Source organism: Rana temporaria, chromosome 3 (assembly GCF_905171775.1).
Source record: "Rana temporaria chromosome 3, aRanTem1.1, whole genome shotgun sequence".
In the NCBI taxonomy this organism is placed as follows: domain Eukaryota; kingdom Metazoa; phylum Chordata; class Amphibia; order Anura; family Ranidae; genus Rana; species Rana temporaria.
Window position 1 is genome coordinate 40,731,437 of NC_053491.1, and position 20,921 is coordinate 40,752,357.

General features: G+C 42.6%; 1 protein-coding gene across 3 annotated transcripts in view; it reads right to left on the bottom strand.

The window, feature by feature from the left end:
- LOC120931210 (cell migration inducing hyaluronidase 1) overlaps nt 1–20,921 on the bottom strand; it is a 226,115-nt gene that overhangs the window by 21,177 nt on the left and 184,017 nt on the right. For all 3 annotated transcript variants that reach the window (XM_040342426.1, XM_040342423.1, XM_040342424.1), the window contains 10 exons: nt 18,659–18,828; nt 16,073–16,282; nt 14,515–14,720; nt 12,105–12,174; nt 11,404–11,532; nt 9,706–9,791; nt 6,989–7,120; nt 4,596–4,631; nt 4,360–4,515; nt 2,787–2,967 (listed from right to left, as the gene is read on the bottom strand). In XM_040342426.1, coding sequence (XP_040198360.1) covers nt 2,787–2,967; nt 4,360–4,515; nt 4,596–4,631; nt 6,989–7,120; nt 9,706–9,791; nt 11,404–11,532; nt 12,105–12,174; nt 14,515–14,720; nt 16,073–16,282; nt 18,659–18,828 — 1,376 coding nt within the window. The remainder of the gene's footprint in view (nt 1–2,786; nt 2,968–4,359; nt 4,516–4,595; nt 4,632–6,988; nt 7,121–9,705; nt 9,792–11,403; nt 11,533–12,104; nt 12,175–14,514; nt 14,721–16,072; nt 16,283–18,658; nt 18,829–20,921) is intronic.

Below are 20,921 nucleotides of genomic sequence, written 5' to 3' on the forward strand. Positions count from 1 at the left end.
GATTCAGAAAGGACTTACGACCGCATAAGGACTTACGACGTATCTCCAGATACGCCGTTGTAAGTCCAAATGTGCGCCGTCGTATCTTTCCGCGTATTCTGGAACTCAGATACGCCTGAATTTGGCCAAGATATGACCGACGTAAGTCTCCTACGCCGTCGTATCTTGGGTGCATATTTCCGCTGGCCGCAAGGGGCGCTACCGTAGATTTACGCGTCGAATATGCAAATGACCTAGATACGCTGATTCACGAATGTACTTGCGCCCGTCGCATTAAGCTACGCTGTTTATGTAAAGGCGTATGTCCGGCGTAAGTTTACCCCTCATAAAGCAGGGGTAAGTCATGTTAAGGTATTGACGTTGGAAACGTCGGAACAGCCGTTGTATTTTAAGTCGTTTACGTAAGTCGTACGTGAATGGGGCTGGGCGTAGGTTACGTTCACGTCGAAAGCATTGAGCCGACGTATCTTAGGGAGTATTTGCGACGTGATTCTGAGCATGCGCCGTTCGTTCGGCCATGCATTTACATGGGGTCACGGTTAATTTTAATACAACACGCCCACTACCAGCCTACTTTGAATTAGGCGGGCTTACGCCGGCCATTTTACGTTACGCCGGCGTAAGAAAGGGAGCAAGTGCTTTGTGAATACAGTACGAGCCACTCTAGGTTACGTCGGCGTAGCGCATATCAAATGCGCTACGCCGCTCTAAAAATACGCCAATCCCGGCCACTAAATTCAGGAATGGCCATATGATTGATTCCATTCAAATCTATAATCTTATGCAATGTAGAACGTGCACTAATTATTATTCCAGCTGTTAGCATTAAAATTTATTTTTTTAGAATAGGTAAGTACCAACTAAACTGAGGAAGGGGCTTCAACAGCCTCAACGTTACACAACGGCATGCATTGTCAAACCAGGAATTTAGATAATCTAGGTTGGAGTGACTGTAACACGTTTAACAATGGAAAAACTCTTTCAAGGCTATAGATTAAGCTATCATTCTTGCCGAGATTTGCATCAGCAATAATAAATGAGCTCTGGATTTACAGTATGAGATGTAATTCAGTGGCAGTGTCTAGTATTCCCTGACATGTCATCAGACAGAGGCTGTGCTTGTGTAATATCATTCAGACTTGGCCTGAAGATTTGGCTGCAACAGCAGTCTCTTTCAAATAAATGCTTCCTTGTCATTTGGCACCATCAGTCAAAGACCTGACACATTTCTGTACCGATTTGATTTTTTTGCAGAAAATAGATATTAACCAACCTTAACCTCTGCACTTCATTATAGTAAAATACTATTCATGCATGTGCAAAGTGTATGCGTATGCACTATATAGCCATAGAGGCCAGTGTGCCTAACCTCCCACAGTGCCACCTAACCTCCCATAGTGGCCCTTAGTTCCCCTCAATTTATCATAATGCCCCCAGGTTTCCTGAAAGCTCCCAGCCCCAACAGTGCCCCCCCAAATTGCTATAAACCTCAGACATGAAATATGAACAAAGCATTTCCCTATAGTGTGTACTTGTCTTGATTAAGAGCACTGAGTGTCATTTCTGTCTGTTGACTTGTTCCTCTGCTATCAGTAGCAATCATTTCTGACAAGTTTTCCTGAGAAGGGAAAAAGGTGACAGGGAAGGAAGCTTCAGCTGATTGACAGCCTCAGCTCTTTTCTTGTGTGAAGGGGGTATGTCCCCTTCCCTCCAATCAGCTCGCAGAGCTCTCCTCACTGAGCTCTGTGGAGTGTAACTTTAGCTCCCTGCTCATTTTTTTTTTCTGACTGCTTAGACAAGCTTGACAAATTCCAGGCTTTGAATGGATGTAGAGAAGAGAAGACTGCAGATAAACAGTTAGGCCCCGTCAGGGCCGGCCTTAGGTGTTCAGGCGCCCTGTGCGAAATAATCCTGTGGCGCCCCCCCCATCTTCACCCCTTGCCCCCTGGTCACCTAAACATACACAAAAATATTAAGTCCCTTATATCCTCCTCCCCTTCTGTGTGTAGGCTGGCTATAAAAAGTAAATACTTTTCTTTTTTCTTTTTATCTGAAAAAGTAGATGCATGCAGGGTCAGGGGCTCAGTGTGACTTACCTTTCGGTGGATGGTGTGGCTTTGCATTTAAAATGGCGCTGCCCGGCGCTTAGACGCCACTGTGCATGCGCCGTCTGCTCGAGAATAGCCAAGCGTTTTCCGGCTTTCCCGAGCAGTGGCGGCGCATGCGCAGTGTGTGTGAGTAACTGACTGCGACTCACATTCTTCGAGCTGTGATGGCCGCACGGCGCCCCTGTTGCCCATGGCGCCCTGTGCGGCCGCACAGCTCGCACACCCCAAAGGCCGGCCCTGGGCCCCGTACACACGACCGAGTTTCTCGGCAGAATTCAGCCAGAAACTCGATCGGAGCCGTATTCTGCCGAGAAACTCGGTCGTGTGTACAGTTTTCACAGAGGAAGCCGACGAGGAACATGTTCTCTATTTCCTCGTTGTTCAATGAGGAAAGTTGGCCCGCCAAGATCCTCGGCGGCTTCAACACAGAACTCGACGAGGAACTCGATGTGTTTGGCACGTCGAGTTCCTCGAACGTGTGTACGGGGCCTTACAAATTTGTGTATCACCTGAGGCCAGTCACTTCACTGGTTATATACTATAGAAGGGTTTACAACCTTGTTTGAATATACAACCTTAGGTTATATAATTAATTAGCCTATAGTGCAATACTGTCATTTCACAAGCTGCTAAAGGCATGTTAGGAATAAAATGTGTCATATGGGAGGAGAAACTTACAGGAACGTCTTCAAATGTGATTTTAGTCACATTGTTGTTGGGACAGCTTTGCCAGGAGTTGTTTAGGCGGAAACCAATAGCGCTGGTGTGTCTTCCATCCAAGGAGACAAATTTGCGAAATGTGCAGTTTTCTACGTTGATTGGTCCATCATAAATCTGTATTCCCCGAATAGGAAAATTCCTGAATACAGACAAGAAAACGTTAGGCAGGCCATACATTATACATTCCTTCAAGCATGGAGTGAAGAAAAGGACATTGCTTGATTGCCCCATCAACACAGTCAGTGTTGACGGAGAATCCTTCCCACATCACTAATGTGTTCTGCCAGCAATGAGCCTTCCCCACCAGCAGAATACAATTATCACTGCTGGCGGCTATAGCCTTTGGCAGTGATCGGGTGAAAAAAAACAATACGTTGGTTGTACTGAAGTCAATTAAAAGATTGACTTCAGTACAACCAGCCTACCCATAGACTGATTGAAATTCAGCTGGTTCCTGCTCAACCGGACAAATTTCAATCCATCTATGGCCAACTTAAAGCGGAGTTCCGGCCACAATTTCACGTTTTAAATATAAATACCCCTGTAATACACAAGCTTAATGTATTCTAGTAAAGTTAGTCTGTAAACTAAGGTCCGTTTTTTAGGTTGTTACAGCATTTAGACACTTTATAAAATAGAAATTGACTGGGGCCATCTTAAGTGTGGGCATCATGAAGCCAGACTGTATGACTTCCAGGATTTCAGCCTTGCAGATCTCGCACATGCTCAGTGCCGCACAAGCAGTGTATTAGGTTTCAGATCAGGTTTCAGCACATGTACTATCCAAGTCACATGATTCTTCGAGACTGGGGAGTGCACAGACTCCTGGAAAGTTACACCCACTACATTCCCAGGAGTCTGTGCGGTGTAGGTTAGGAATCTTAAAGGGGTTTTCCACCCTTTTTTTAAGTTTATTAAAAGTCAGCAGCTACAAAAAGTGTAGCTGCTGGCTTTTAATAAACTGATACTTACCTGCTCCACGGCTCCAGCGACGCGCCGGCCGGGGCTCCGCTCCTCGCCCCCCCTCGCCGGCCGGCGTCTTCATTACTAGTGTGGGCACCCGGCAGTGATAGCTTTCGGCTTCACGGCCGGGCACCCACTGCGCATGCACGAGCGGCAGTGCGCATGCGCGAGCGGCGCCGTCCGATTGGACAGGCGCTCGCCTACAGGGAGGGGCTGTGAAAAGGCGATTAAGCCCCCTTCTCCTGAAGCCCCCACTCCCCCCCCAAAAAAATTACATGCCACATGTGGCATGTAAGGGGGTGAGGAGTGGGTTAAGCGGAAGTTCCATTTTTAGGTGGAACTCCTCTTTAAGCACCTAGGTGCAGGAAGAGGGAAGATTAACTATTCTGCCTAGCAACAACACTTTGAAGGCATCTAAAAAAAAAAAAAAAATTCTTAAAGGACTAATGACATTTTTTTAAAACTACTGATGTAATGTTATATTTATGGGTGGAACTCCACTTTAAGTCATTCTACATTTTGTACTGTAGCCACCAAATCACAAGCAATTCAGTATTTTAGTACTTACACTCCTCTAGGTAATGTCCTTCCACTGTGATCGAGGCCTCCAGGACCCCATATAAGGTTGTCTGCCATTTCTGTCCCCACATTATTGCTCTCGCCAACAAATAAGCTATTTTTTATTTCTTGTTTGGATCCGTCATCATCTGGAAAGGTCCCTCCACTAGAAAACAATTGATGGAATTAATAGACTATAGTGGATGTTTGAATTGACTATAATTGTCAAAATATTAAAATAATTACCTTGCTAAAGTTAAGCTGATGCCATTATCAGAAAATCTGTAGAAAAAAAAAGCAACAGTTCATGTATGAAGAAAATCATTTTGAAGACTGCAGGCTTGGGTCTGGAAGCTCTGGCATTTGTCAGAAGGACTCATCTAAGCGTGACTGCGCCCGCGGGACCCGTGGACCCGATCGCCAACGGTGTCCCGCGATCGGTCACAGGAGCTGAAGAACAGGGGAGAGGTGTGTGTAAACACACCCTCCGAGTTCTTCACTGTGGCAATGTCAGTGATCGTCTGTTCCCTGATATAGGGAACGACGATCACTGACGTCACACGTCCAGCCCTGCCCCCCTACAGTTAGAAACACACATGAGGTCACACTTAACCCCTACAGCACCCCCTAGTGGTTCACTCCCAAACAGCAATTGTCATTTTCACAGTAATCAGTGCATTTTTATAGCACTTTTCGCTGTGAAAATGATAATTGTCCCAAAAATGTGTCAAAATTGTCCGATGTGTCCACCATAATGTCGCAGTCATGAAAAAAATCGCTGATCGCTGCCATTAGTAGTAAAAAAATATATTATTAATAAAAATGCCATCAAACTATCCCCTATTTTGTAAACGCTATAAAATTTCACGCAAACCAACCGATAAATGCTTATTGCGATATTTTTTTACCACAAATAGGTAGAAGAATACGTATCGGCCTAAACTGAGAAAAAATATTGTTTTTTTAAATCTTTTTTGGGGATATTTATTATAGCAAAAAGTAAAAAATATTGCATTTTTTTCAAAATTGTCACTCTATTTTTATTTATAGCGCAAAAAATAAAAACCGCAGAGGTGATCAAATACCACCAAAAGAAAGCTCTATTTGTGGGAAAAAAGGACGCCAATTTTGTTTGGGAGCCACATCGCACGACCGTGCAATTGTCAGTTAAAGCGACGCAGTGCCGAATCGCAAAAACTGGCCAGGTCCTATACCTGCATAATGGTCCGGGTCTGGTTACATGTGTGTGTTACTAGGCCGGTGATCAGTGTATAAAAAGCTGTAAAAGACTGCTCATACACACTGATCACCAGCTGGCTACAACGATCCACTCTCCTCTCCTCACCGACAACTAATGTATGAGGAGAGGAGAGCTGATCGCCTAGCAACTGGCTCTCTGTTTACATCACATGATGGCTGTGATTGGACTTGGCCGTCATGTGATCAGGAGGGCCAATCACAAAGCCCTCCTGCCGATCTGAAATGCGCCATGTCTGGGTAAAACGAGCGCATCGGAATTGCGCCGCTGCGCGGGCTCGCACATGCGTGATCCCCCTCCTTCTGTGGGACGTTCCTGAATGTCCACTCAGAAGGAGAGAGCGCCTGCCCGGCCTCACATATGCAGTGGCCGGGTGGGAAGAAGTTAAGGTGTCCGAGCACTTCAGTGGCTGCATACTTGTTCCAGGTCACTAACGAATTAGTGAAGCCAGTAAAGCTAGCCATACATGGATCAAAATTCAGCTGGTTCAGCAGGGATTGTCCTAATTCGATCCATGTATGGGCAAGGAGGTTGTACAGCAGGCGATCTACAGATCGCCTGCTTTACAACCACCCTGTCAAGTTTTTCCTGCTGAATCAGTGCTGCCGGCTATAGCCAGCAGCACTGATTGGTGTATTCTGATAGCGGGAGAGTCTCCCTACTGTCAGTCAGAATACAACTCAGTGGGAGGGATTCCCCCATCCAACTTGAATGTGTGGATGGGGGAATCAAGATTTTTTTTTTACATTCAGCCCGCTGGTTGAATGAGAAAAAAAAAAAAATCATCTGTGGTGCACTATCAAAAGACTAAAAATGGTGTCTCACATCCTTTAATCTTGATAATTCTATTTCATAAAACATCAAAGTTTACTGTAAACGATATGCTTCTGCACTATGACCTCACAATGGCACTGAGCTGTAGTGGTACCAAAAAATAAAGATAGTTGTTGCACATTATTATTGCTCTTTGCACAGCTTTATATCATACATCTTTAGGGGTGTAAAGGCTGTTAAAACATTAGTATTAGCCTAGAAATTTACTGTGGGTTACTCGAAAGCATTCCAAGTTAAGGAGTATTTCCTTACAGTAGCCAAGCTGCAAATGTGATCTCACCAACAAACCAGAGTCTTATAAAATCTAAGATGATGAAAACCCATTATTTATTGTAAATGATGTTATCCTCTTTAAAATGAACGGCTAATATTATTAAAGCACTAAGTAATATGACAGAAAACTTTTTTTCCAGCTGTTGGCCTAAGTCTCATTGTTTGCTTTATTAGAAAATGCCATCTGCCATTGGTTATGGTAGTCGATTATCTGAAATACTTGCACTATAAACAGGAGGCTTCGTATAGTGGGCTGTAAAAATTCTAAACTTACTGGCAACTATCCAGCCAAACATCTCCACCCCGCAGCCAGGCTCCATGGTCCTGGTTCTTGTAAGCAATAAAACGCTGGATTATTGCAGGTACTCTTGGCTTGAAGGGATCAGCATCCTGATGTGGCCCATACCTGTTGAGCAATTGGAAATAGCAAAAACAGACTTCATACACAAGGAAAAAGTCATAGTATGCATGATCTGAAAAGATACGTGTAGTTTTAATAAAGTTTTATTGTTGCAGTTCAAACAAAGAAACCTTTGAGTGATGATATGGTGCAAGATTGTGCTTTAAAGACAGCTACTTTGTAGGGTTTCTAGTATTTCCTCAAAACTTCTAAGGCCCCGTACACACGAGAGGATCTATCCGCTGGAATTTATCCGCGGACCGGTTTCAGCGGATAGATCTCCTGGTGTGTACGATCCAGCGGATATTTTTCCGCGGATATTTTTCCCGGCGATGGATTTCCAGCGGATCAAAATTTCTTAACATGCTAAGAAATCGATCCGCTGGAATCCAGTCCAGCGGATTGATCCGATGGTCTGTACAGACTCACCGAATCAATCCGTCCGAATCCATCCCTCGCATGCGTCGTAATGATTCGATGCATGCGTGGAAGTCCTTATATTACAGCGTCGCGCACGTCGCCGCGTCATCATCGCGGCGACGGCACGACGCGTCACCGCGGAGGGAATTCTGCGGGGATTTTGATCTCATGGTTAGTACAACCATGAGATCAAAATCCGCCAGAGGATTTATCGGCGGAAACGGACCTCCGGACCGTTTCCGCGGATCGATCCTCTCGTGTGTACTAGGCCTTAGTATGATCTATCTCAGGGATATGCAATTAGCGGACCTCCAGCTGTTGCAAAACTACAAGTCCCATGAGGCATAGCGAGACTCTGACAGCCACAAGCATGACACCCAGAGGCTGTTTTGCAACAGCTGGAGGTCCGCTAATTGCTTATTCCTGATCTATCTATTCATCTATCTATCTATCTATCTATCTATCTATCTATCTATCTATCTATCTATCTATCTATCTATCTATCTATCTATCTATCTATATATCTATCTTTCTATCTATCTATCTATCTATCTATCTATCTACAGTGTCTAGGAAAAGTATTCATACCCCTTGAAATTTTCCACATTTTGTCATGTTGCAACCAAAAATGTAAATGTATTTTATTGGGATTTTATGTGATAGACCAACACAAAGTGGCACATAATTGTGAAGTGGAAGGAAAATGATAAATGGTTTTCAAAATGCTTTACAATTAAATATGTTAAAAGTGTGGAGTGAATCTCATCAAGCTTGACAAGGACCTCGTCGAGGAAAATGACATTTCTTTTACGACAAGATTCTCGGTCTTGTGTACGAGGCCTAGAGAGTGAAATCTTTGCCTATTCATTTTCTTTACACTTTACAATTATGTGCCACTTTGTGTTGGTCTGCCACATAAAATCCCAATAAAGTACATTTAGGTTTTTTGGTTGTAACATGACAAAATGTGGAAAATGTCAAGGGTTATGAATACCTTTTCAAGGCACTGTATCTATCTAGCTATATCACCATAGAATACTAGTTAAGGTTGACATTTTATGAATGGTATAGCAGACCCCCCCCCCCCCCGGATCCTTTATTGTGACAGTAGGTGGGGGATCCTTTCCCCACACCCGCTGTCAAAATCTAGAAACAAATTGTGCAGCTGTGCGGGGCTCTGCCCACACAGCCATGTCATTCATACAGAAGGTACAAGCAGACAGTGTCTGAGAGTCTGCTGATCCGAAATAATGAATGCCCTTTTTTTATTTTATACCTGCAAAATTATGTGCATTTACAATTTTTTTTTACAAAGGGTGAACTTATCCTTTAAGTTGGATATAGTTTTTAAATTATATTTAGATATTTTTATAAATGCTCTGACATTCAAAAGTTTACAGTTGTGTCTGGAATAGGCGGTGAGGGGAAAATTGTTTCTGTGACAACTGTCTAAGAAGAGATGTCCTCTCACTTACTGTTATGTCTCTGGGACGGGTTAATAAAATCTGATAGGGATTTTAACCATCCACTACACTGTGCAAAAATGAAAAAAATGTACACTTAAGTATATGGTGGTATAGCCCAGAAAAACTATTAGTGGAAAACCAGCTAAGTGCTCCATTTGAAATCATGTTCTGCAGTACATTATGGGTATTTTCACGGTAACTAGAATACCAGTCAAGGTCTAAAGGCACCTAAAGACATCCCATCATTACTACTAAATATGTATTTTAGTAAGTGTAATGCCGCGTACACACGATCATTTTTCGGCATGAAAAAATATGTCGTTTTTAAAAAATGTCATTTAAAATGATCGTGTCTGGGCTTCACATCATTTTTCAGGTTCTGAAAAACGACAAAAAAAAATCGAACATGCTGCATTTTTTAACGTCGTTTTAAACAATGTCGTTTTTCGGGTTGTAAAAAATTATCGTGTGTGGGCTAAAACGACGTAAAAAACCCACGCATGCTCAGAAGCAAGTTATGAGACGGGAGCGCTCGTTCTGGTAAAACTACCGTTCATAATGAAGTAAGCACATTCATCACACTGTAACAGACATAAAAGCACAAATCGTGTTTTACTAACACGGAATCAGCTGAAGCATGCTGAAAAATTATCGTGTGTACGTGGCATAAGCCTATTATTCAAACACATTAAAGTTTTAATTTACCGTGATCCAATCAACGTGAGGATCGGCCTCTTATCCTTATCATTGGCTTCTGTGGTTTTCACTCCATTATCAATGATCATTCCAGCCTGCTTAAACAAATGGGAAATTAAAATCAAGTTCTGCTAGGGGCCCAGGCATTAAACAGTATTTCCCTGAATCAAATCCTGCTCTTTTTTCTAAAAATGTATATCTTACTCAATAGTTTCCCTTTGCTGTTTTTTTGTCTTTTACAAATTATCAAAAGAGAAGTATTTGTGGGTCACAGGAGTGCAGACCAAAATGGGGTAAAAAAAGTCCAAGATAATTTTAACTGTTGATAAAAAAAGTCATATAAACAATTAACATAATTTGGGGGCAACATCACTTCCCCTTCATCAGAGCTCAACATAGGATAAAACTTTGATGGTTGTCCAACCCACAGACTGCAATCCGCATGCGGCCTGGGAGAGTTCAGCATGTCTGGAAGAACCCCGTGGAAGAAGAGAAGCCATGGCAGTTAGCATGTATGGAGGGATGTAAGGGATACCATGTATATCTATTTGCATTGAAGCCCCAGCAGCACAGAGAAGGCAGTCATGAGCTAAAGGGATGCTGGAGTTTGCGTTTTTGTAAAAGCGCCAGCAAGAGCTAAAACAGGGATTCTTCCTAGAGCCTGGCAATTAAATGCCACTTGACTTTATGGGGGGGGTTGTTGAGGTGGGCTGCGCTCCCCCCAGATCTCAGTTGCTCCTGCCTTCAGTCTGCATGTCTCTGAGGCCGAGTACTCACGGCAGGACATGTCCGATGAAAACGGTCTGCAGACCGTTTCCATCGGACATGTCTGGCCGGGGACTGCCCGGGGACTTCTGTTCGATGGCTATACACACCATCGAACAGAAGCCCGCGCGTAAACATTACGCGGGGCGTGTCCGCGGTGTCGCCGCGTCGATGACGCGGTGTCGCCGCGACAATGACGCGGCGACGTGGGCGGGCCGCCTTAAAAATGCTTCCACGCATGCGTCGAAGTCATTCGAACCATGCGAGGGATGCGGGCGGCAGGACATGTACGGTAGGTCTGTACAGACGACCGTACATGTCCGGGCGGACAGGTTTCCAGCGGACTGTTTTAAAACAAGTCCGGGAAACAGTTGTCCGCTGGAAACCTGTCCGATCCGTCCCAAAATGGTCCGCTCGGGCCAACACACGGCCAAACATGTCTGCTGAAACTGGTCTGCGGACCAGTTTCAGCAGACATGTTTGGTCGTGAGTACGGGGCCTCACAGTTACGTTAAAACCAAGCACACCATTGTTTTTCTTGTGAAATTCCGAATAAGTTTGATGTGTCACATGACCCTCTTCCTATTGAAAAAACAAAAGTTGGATTCAAAATGGCCGACTTTAAAATGGCCGCCATGGTCACCACCCATCTTGAAAAGTTTCCCCCCTCACATATACTAATGTGCCACAAACAGGAAGTTAATATCACCAACCATTCCTATTTTATTAAGGTGTATCCATATAAATGGCCCACCCTGTAGTATCATGTTGGACATGGCCTAAACCTTTAGGGTCCAAAAATATGGAAAACAGAGTAGAAGACTGTCACCAACCCACATATGCATTTAAAAACTAAAATATTTTAAATCATTTGCACTAAACACAAATGTTTTTACATTGTGAGACTTCAAAAAGAAATATCATCTATGAAGCCAAACCCACCCTGAAGTTGGAGTGTGCTCGATTATTATGGAATGTTCCCAAGGGAGTATGCTCAGTGCGTCCCGGGGCGTACAATCCCTCTGAGGGCCCTGTTGGCACATGGTGAAAGATGAACCAAAATCCGGTTTCCTGGGAAAAAGTAAATCAAAATGTCAAATACTCTTCAAACAAAGCTCTTTAAATATGGGATCATGTTATTCTAAAACCCAAAGATATAAAACATTTCTTCTTGGTATTATTCTTTACCTCAGTTATATTGTTAAACCTATCATTTACCATATGAATAAACCACACTAGACGGTTTACTAAGATTCTCCAGGCAGTGCTTATTTAACGTTGAAAAGAATGTGTTGGATTATGTATTTTCTGAGATTTCATTTTTTATGTCTTCTAGGTCTATGCGAGGCATTTATATCTCCTCAATGGTCATAAAATAAAGCTGCCCTGGCCAGAATATCAAGGTGAGAATTAGTATGTTTAATGGAGCCTCTAATTATTTAACATGCTTCGGTGAACAAAGCTCAGCATGAGCTTGTATTGGCTTCCAAATGTAAGGTAACTTATAAACTCTTCCAGATGGACCAATAACTTATAGCTGATTTAAATTTACTTTGGGAATAGTGCCTTTGTATTCCATTGTATGGTTAAACTGGGCTGACAATAAAATAAAAAAATCCCAAGGCCTTCACTAAAGTACTTACTTCGGAGCCAGCAGCAGAGCAGTTGATGATATTGTTGTTGGGATTGGCTATCCAAAATGTAGAAACAGCACTGTGATAAAGATAAAATAACATTACATAAATACAGGATGTAGTGCGATCAGTAGAAATATTTCTTATTACTTTCTTCTGGTAAAAAGTATTATTATCTAATTCCCTGACCCTATGTACAAGCAATGATACAGCTAGTAGATAACCATTAACTATCAAGAATCTAAAAGGTTTTGTGAGTTTGGGCAATTACTAGGACCCGGATTCACGTAGCTCCGCGCATTTTTACGGTGGCGTAGCGTATTTACGCTACGCCGCCGTAAGTCAGAGAGGCAAGTGCTGTATTCACAAAGCACTTGCCTCCTAAGTTACGGCGGCGTAGCGTAAATGGGGCCGGCGTAAGCGCGCCTAATTCAAATGAGGATGAGGGGGCATGTTTGGTGACCCGACGTGATTGACGTTTTTTACTAGCGGTGCATGCGCCGTCCGTGTACATATCCCAGTGTGAATTGCTCCAAATTACGCCGCAAGGACGTCATTGGTTTCGACTTGAACGTAAATTCCGTCCAGCCCCATTCACGGACGACTTACACAAACGACGTAAAATTTTCAAATTTCGACGCGGGAACGACGGCCATACTTAACATTGGCTACGCCACCTAGGGGGCAGGTTTATCTTTACGCGGCATATCTCTTACGGAAACGGCATATCTTTACTGCGACGGGCAAGCGTACGTTCGTGAATCGGCGTATCTAGTCATTTACATATTCTACGCCGAAATCAACAGAAGCGCCACCTAGCGGCCAGCTAAAAAATTACACCCTAAGATACGACGGCACAGACCGTCGTATCTTAGCTAGGTTTAAGTGTATCTCAGTTTGAGCATACACTTAAACTTACGACGGGCTTAGATTCCGAGTTACGCCGGCGTATCTAGTGATACGCCGGCGTAACTCTTTGTGAATCCGGCCCTTAGTGTGCCTGTGTTCCATGTAAGGTTCGTTCAGTTTGACTGAATCTTTTCCTGTTTGCTGGCCAGTTTGGGCAATTTAAGAAAGCAATCCTACTGGCAGGATCAACAGAAGAATGTCCAGTCAGCCATGATTCATATAACCCTACCCCCCCCCCCCCCAATATTTTCATTTAACCATGGTAACATTATTTCAATACAATTTTATTTTCTAGAATCCTAGAACACCTGAACTTAAAAAGTTAAAACTTGGGGGACATAATATTTTTTTATTTCTATCACATTATGTTGTAATATCAATAACTGTATATACCAGACTTTCTAAACTTTTTTTTCAACCCCCAGAGGTGCCCCTTATTTAATTATCAGCTTTCAGGAAACCCCTGCTTAAAATGATTACTGTATATACTGGAGTATAAGCCGAGTTTTTCAGCACATTTTTTTTGTGCTGAAAATTTCCCCTCGGCTTATACTCGAGTCCTCGCGGCGCTGTCCCCATCTGCAGCCTTATTATCTCCCATCGCTGTGATATATTCAGTCTACTCAGCACCGGTGCATTTTATTAAAGCCCTGCCTCCTCCTCATCCGTGATAGGCTGAACACTGACTCACTGCTGGAAACCAAGTCAGTGTTTTGTCACGGAGGAGGATGGGGAGGAGGCGGGGCTTTGGTACTCTGCATGGCCAGCGAGTAGACTGAGTATATCACAGTGCTGGGGAATAATAAGGCCGCAAATGGGTACAACACCGGGAGAATAATGCCGGCACAATGGCAGATGCCAATCAGGTACTTGAGGGTGAGGCTGAGGCATGCAGATGGACACAGTGAGGGCAGTGAGGGAGTCTGAGGCATGCAGATGGACTCAGTGAGGCTGCAAATGGGCATTGTTGACCCTCTTTTCCACTTACAGTAGCTGCTGCATTTCTCACCCTAGGCTTATACTAGAGTTTTAGTCGACAAAATTAACACTGCTCCCAACACAGAGATGGAACTGTAAATGACAGTTCTTGTTCCCTGCTAATGACCATCTCCTGATCATGTGAACACTGTGACAGCCAATCACAGTCTCCATGTGATCGGCCACCCCCTGTGTCAGGTTGGCCTAAAAAGGGTTAAGATAGATGTCAGTGTATTATATATTGTCTTTTTATATAGTTTGACAGAGTGAAAGTAATGCCTTAGAATAGTGGTCAGTGTAAAGTTGCCCCTTTACACTGGTAGTCAGTGTAGGCAGAAGATCAACCCTCCACTGCTCACTCTTCAATGAAAACCTAGCAAGCTCTGTAGGAAACCTGAATGAGAAAAGCTTGTATATGCAAAAAACAATATAGAAACGTAAAGAAAAATATCTGTTGCCCTACCACCAACCCCCTCCTGCACCAGATTTTCTCGTCTCTGTACATGTTTTACATAGCCGTTTTAGTACATACTTGCAGTCTTGTCTGGGTTTAGCCAGGTATCCTGGGAAGGAGCCTTCAGTAATTGTTCTGCACATTTTATTGTCTCTGTCAGAAGGTAGTAAAGTTCCTGCTTTGATCAGAAGTCCTAGACAATGGTCAAATGTATTACGCTCTTCAGGACCGTCCTCCGTGAAAAAACAGTGACCAAGAGTGTCATAGCCAATCACGTCTTTTACCTAAGCAAAAAGAAAACAGGATTACTGTACTGTCTACACTAGTCCTCACAGCTCAACAAAAGCTACACACCATAACCATTGTTTTTAGTAGAACTAGAAGGTCAAAACGTCCTCTTATATAATATTTTCCTTCCAATTTAGAAGGAGATCAGATTTCTGCCAAAACACATTTTAAATGGATGGATTAAATGATTTTTTAAATAACAAACATGTTATACTTACCTCCACTATGCAGCTAGTTTTGCACAGAGTGCCCCCGAGCCTTGATTTCTGGGGTCCCTTGGCAGCTGTCTCGGCTCCTTCCCTGCAAGAACTAACCCCCTTCATGGGAGCTCTGTCCCATGGGGGTAAGTTCTTGCGGGCGCGCTCACGTGATAAGCCAGCGGCCATAGCCTCTCACTGTATCACTTGGCCCCGCCCCCGGCACACCGCATCATTGGATGTGATTTACAGCAGCGCAAGCCAATGGCTGCGCGGCTATCAATCCATCCACTCTAGCCCATCAACGGCCAGACTGAGCGTAGAAGAAGACATCGGGGCAAGCGCAGCAGGTGAACGGGCTCAGGTAAGTAAAACGGGGGGGCTGTGACTGTCAGATGTTTTTTCACCTTAATGCATAGGATGCATTAAGGTGAAAAAACATGAACCTTTGCAACCCCTTTAATGCTTTAGATAAGGAAGAGCTCTTCAGTACTTTCACAGGCAACAATCTTAACTGAATGAGGCAACTAGATTTTAATGGTGCCATTTTCAAGTCTGTCTTTCTATCCATACTGAATTTACTTTCTAGTGCTGTGCTGGAACAATTACAGAGCTCAGGAGTTCTTGACTACGCTGGATACATACCTTTTCCACACTCGTTATTTCCTAAGTAAAGCAATGATAAGCATGACAGCCAAAGTAGCCAGTTGTAGCTTCCAGATTTCTATCCAGACAGGTTTTCTTTAAAGATTACCTTTTACATGACTCAGATTGTGGGCTCTACCATGGTGGGCTATCCTAGACTAAGTGGGTGTGCCAACTTATAATATTAGAACGGTATTATAATTAATACTTTATACTAATCCATACACTACGTCAAGAAGATATGGTGACAAATGAGTCTAGAATAGCCTACTAGCCTTGACTTACCGAAGGAGACATTTTAGGGTTATGTCTATTGATTTAAAGCTGAAGTGTAACCTTCTTATATTTTGTCTTTTTGAATTTATCAGAGAAGAAAGGGTATAAGACAGACTAAAGCAATTAAAATAACGTCCTCTTTTTACATGTTATATTATTTAAACAGCCTGCAGAAAATTGATACATGATGTAAAATGACAATGTGTTATAAAGATATTGAAGAATCCTACCAGCAAACCATTGGTGCCATGGACAGTGACACAGCGAGAGAATGAATGATGAATGGAGATATCCTTCACATAGGTGGGTAGGTTGTATCCACCCTTTTCATCCACATCACCAGTAGTGTGAAAATGAATAGGGTAATGTCCCATTGTCTGCTGTCCCATATGCTTCAGCTCCATTCCTTCCAAATGAACAGATTTAAAGCCTCGCCCAACCTGAAATCATAAATTACAATTATATCACCTTCAGTGTAAGTCACATAATCTGGTTCACATAAACAGAAGGATCACTGCAAAGAACTAATGGTGGGACTAGTGAAGGGAGCACATAAGACCACCCGTTTTCCTTCCTCTCTCTGCCTATTTTCTCCGGTGTGCATACTGAAATATTTCATTTCAGAATTTCGTTTTCCGTCCGAAAAATTTAGTTACTCCCGAAATTCATTTTTATGTATTTCGTATTTTTATGTATTTCGTTTCGTTAAAAAATGCATTTGTCTGAAAATCCAAATTAATTCACGTTGAATCTGTCAATTGAAGACTTATGTTGTCTGTCGAATGTTCTAAGAAGATTCGACAAATCGGCTAAACTGTACAACGCCGCAAACATACATTTCAGGTTGAAAGCTCCGCCCACAAGCTATAGTAGAATTCTAATGTTGTATGACTAGTAAAAATTACACTTATTAATTATTATTACTAGTCAACCAACATTAATATTCTTCTATAGCCTACGGGCGGAGCATTTGACCATAAATGTCTGCTCACGGCGATCGTAGGTTTTTAGTTGCTTCGTCAAATCTTCATGTCTCTATAATGTCGAATCTTTTCTGTCGAATAATCTTGGACTAATAGAGTTAGGTTGGGCACATTCAACCGCAGGTTCGACAGACACAGATTGTTATTGTCACCGCCATGTCGAATCTTCTATCTATATTGAACTGTTGTCGCAACGAAACGAAAATAAAGCATTTTTTATGTCGGATCTTTCGGATTTCAGATTATACGCATTCGGTATTGTTTGTTGTCGGACGAATGCACATGTCTAATCACCAGCATCTTCTTTGGATATCATGATAGGCTACTAAAGATGGTGATTATGTAGCTAGTTCCAAACCTGCTGAAACATTGATAGAGCAGCCACTGAGCTACAAGACACAGATCTTTCACTACCTGCAATTTTTCCTACTGGCAACAAAAATTATAAGAAGAGCAATTCTGCATCTGATACACATCACTGATACAAAATTGTTTATGTTTAATGGACTTTACTGTTACGAATCCATGCAAAGAGCATGGTGACAAATTTGAACTACCCCCTGATTTTTTCTGGATCTATCTGAATTCATTGCTTTTGCCGTTACTAATCCGTAACAACCATCTAGCAAAGGACGTCATAACCCCAATTCTGTATGTTTTTTTATTGAATCAACATCCCAGCCAGGAAGCTAGCATGTTTAGATGGGTCAGCAAGGGCAACCTATTTCCCACAGTTTTGGTTTCTTGCACACAACGTCTAAAACTAAATGAGTGAGGGCCAGCACTGCGGGCATGGAAAGTGTCTGGGCCTCCATCCAGCTCTAGGAATCTGCCTAAAGCACACTTGTATTCTACCACTGGATCAATTATGATTAAAAGAAAAACGTTAGAAAAACACCAGGTTTTGTTCATGAGTTAAATGCCTCGTACACACAATTTCCGATGGAAAAAGTCAGACGGAATTCTTTCATCGGATATTCCGACTGTGTGTATACCCCATCTGACTTTTTCTGACGGAATTTCCGACCGAGTTAGAAAGAGAACATGACATTTTTTGGGGGGGAAAATTCTGTTCGTCTGTATTGAACTCCGATGGAGAAAAAAACATAGGGACACAGCATCTGTCATCTCCCCCAGTCAGTCCCCTCCCCCCACAGTTAGTAACACTATGCAGGGTACACATTTAACCCCTTCCTCACCCCCTAGTGTTAACCCCTTCAATGCCAGTCACATTTATACAGTAATCAGTGCATATTGATAGCACTGATCGCAGTATAAATGTGAATGGTGCCAAAAATGTGTCAAAAGTGTCCGATGTGTCCGCCATAATGTCGCAGTCCCAATAAAAATTGCAGATCGCCGCCATTACTAGTAAAAAAAAAAAAAAAATAATAATAATAATTCTGTCCCCTATTTTGTAGGCGCTATAACTTTTGTGCAAAAAAAAAAATGTTTTTTAAAAAATTGGGCTATTTATTATAGCAACAAGTAAAAATGTTTTTTTTTTTTTCAAAATTGTCGCTCTTTTTTTGTTTATAGCGCAAAAAATAAAAACCGCAGAGGTGATCAAATACCACCAAAAGAAAGCTCTATTTGTGGGAAAAAAAGGACGCCAATTTTGTTTGGGAGCCACGTCGCACAACCGCGCAATTGTCAGTTAAAGCGACGCAGTGCCGGAAGCTGAAATTTCACCTGGGCAGGAAGGGGGTATATGTGCCCAGTAAGCAAGTGGTTAGAGCATATATCAGAGTGTTTAATACTGTTTTGCAATGAGAACCACAGTTCGCAAACATCAATGCTTCGTTTTTAAGCCATGGTATTATATGAGCATACCTTCAGGTGACCTCCAAAGGTATCAAAGCTGTAGTATTTACACACAGCGCTGTTGTAACAAGTGTTCTCCATTTCTCCAAGAATGACAACATTTCTGCTGAGAAGACCAACTTCTGCTCGCATATCCACTCCATCCATCTCTTCTCCAATATGGAGATACTTTGCTGTCCCTACAAAGCCAACAGGAATTTTCATTAGCAGTGCATGAACTTGCTTTACATCAGGTTTTTCACCTCGGACTTGGCAAAAACACTCTTCCAATTTAACTAGCAGAATCCCTTTGTAGGTCCAATAACAACACAAAGGCTAATGTCAATTCCTTTGCTCGGCATGCACACAAGTAAATTCCAATAAGATTTATCATTGCTAAGAGTAGGATAATTCTCAATTTACAAAAATGGAAAATCAACCTGGCTTTTTGCTTTCTTTATAAGAAAATTAATTTCCGGATAAAATAAAAACATTTTTTAATTGTTGGACAGAGTGGGACAGGTTTCCATTTCTCAATGTCTTGCTATGTGCCATGTTGGGGTGATTTCCATTAGGTCCTTACCACCTGTCACAAACACATTTCTTTTGTAGGGGGAAGACATGTAAAGCCTCGTACACACGACCGAGGAACTCGACGGGCGAAACACATCGGTTTCCTCGTCGAGTGCCTTGTTAGGCTGTCGAGGAACTCGACAAGCCAATTTTCTCCATTCCCGTCAAGGAAATAGAGAACATGCTCTCTTTTTGGCTCGTCGAGTTTCTCGACAGTTTCCTAGACGAAAATGTACACACGACCGGTTTCCTCAGCAAAAATATATCTCCCAGCAAGTTTCTTTCTGGTTTTTGCCGAGAAACTCGTCGTGTGTACGAGGCTTCAGAACTTCTGTTTTTTCATCATATCATCTGACTGTAAATTCCTCCAAGGTAGGGATGACGAGCTTCCCCATGGCTAGCTTTGTCATACCTTCCCTATGGTCATATTTTGTTACACTGTCAAGTATCTTTATTTTTATCTAAGTAGACCTATAAGCCACATATGTTCACAGATAACAGATGTGTTTAGCTATTATTCTTCTAAATCGAAATTTAAGCTCAAGAAAACACGCATAAAGAGCAACTGTATGACAAAATCAATCCAAGAACACAGGTTGATTTGTATATGCTGATAATCACCCCCATGCAGACCTCATACAAAATACAGTACCCAAATTGTGTACGCTCATGTGTCTCAGGAAGTCTGAGAAACACCATGGCCTACTTGGTGCTGTATACGTTTACAAAGTCCCGTAGAGCTGGGACTGAAGGATCTTTTATTAACAGGATTGCTAAAAGACATGGCAGACACAGACGTGTAGACCTGTCTGGCCTTACCATTTGTCTACCTGCTTTGAAGCTGCAGGTCACATATGGTCTCTGTTTCTCTCGCTCCTACTTGAATTCCATCATAAAATTCAATTGTCCACTAGAGTTAGAGGATTACAAATCACAACAGTTTCAGCCTCTTTGCATGCAATGTTTGAAATGTTCGCTCCATTATTATGTCTGGGATATCTGCTGCATTCCTAGACCCTCTGCTTAACTTGCTGGGAGCCTTTTATTACAAATTCTAACATTTTTATGGAGGCAATGTAGGTATGGAATATTAACACTCAAACTGCTAGGCTGTACAATAATATATTACAACAAGCCCCAGTGCTAGAAAGTTGGACAGATAACTATTTTATAGAGATCCAATAAATTGGGTGATGCAGATTGGAAAGGGTAAAGCCTTGTACACACGATCGGACTTCCATCAGACAAATCCGTAGATTTTGGTTCAAAGGGCGTTGGCCGTGAACTTTTTCATCCAACATACACCAAATCACGTGGATTTTCAGCTCTTTACCGCCACCCTTTGGGCAACTTCTGCTATTAAAAGGGAAAATCTCCTGTGCTTACCTAGTGAATCCAGAAATGTAGGTAGGACCAATAAATAAATAAATGAGGATGCTGCTCTAATCTATAAAGCAGGGGTGCCCAACAAGTGGCCCGGGGGCCACATGTGGCCCGAGGAGCCCTCTGATGTGGCCCGCGGAGCCCTCTGATGTGGCCCGCGACCTCCTGCTCTGTGATGGAATAGAATACTGTTATTAAAGGTAAGTTTATTACTAAAATCACCGTGTATATATGGGCATATCTGTTCTGCAGTGGTTACTGGGCTGCTTTTAAACTGATCTGCAGGCGCAGAGCAGTGCACCTGCGAGTTACCTGCACTGAGCAGAGCCGCCATCAG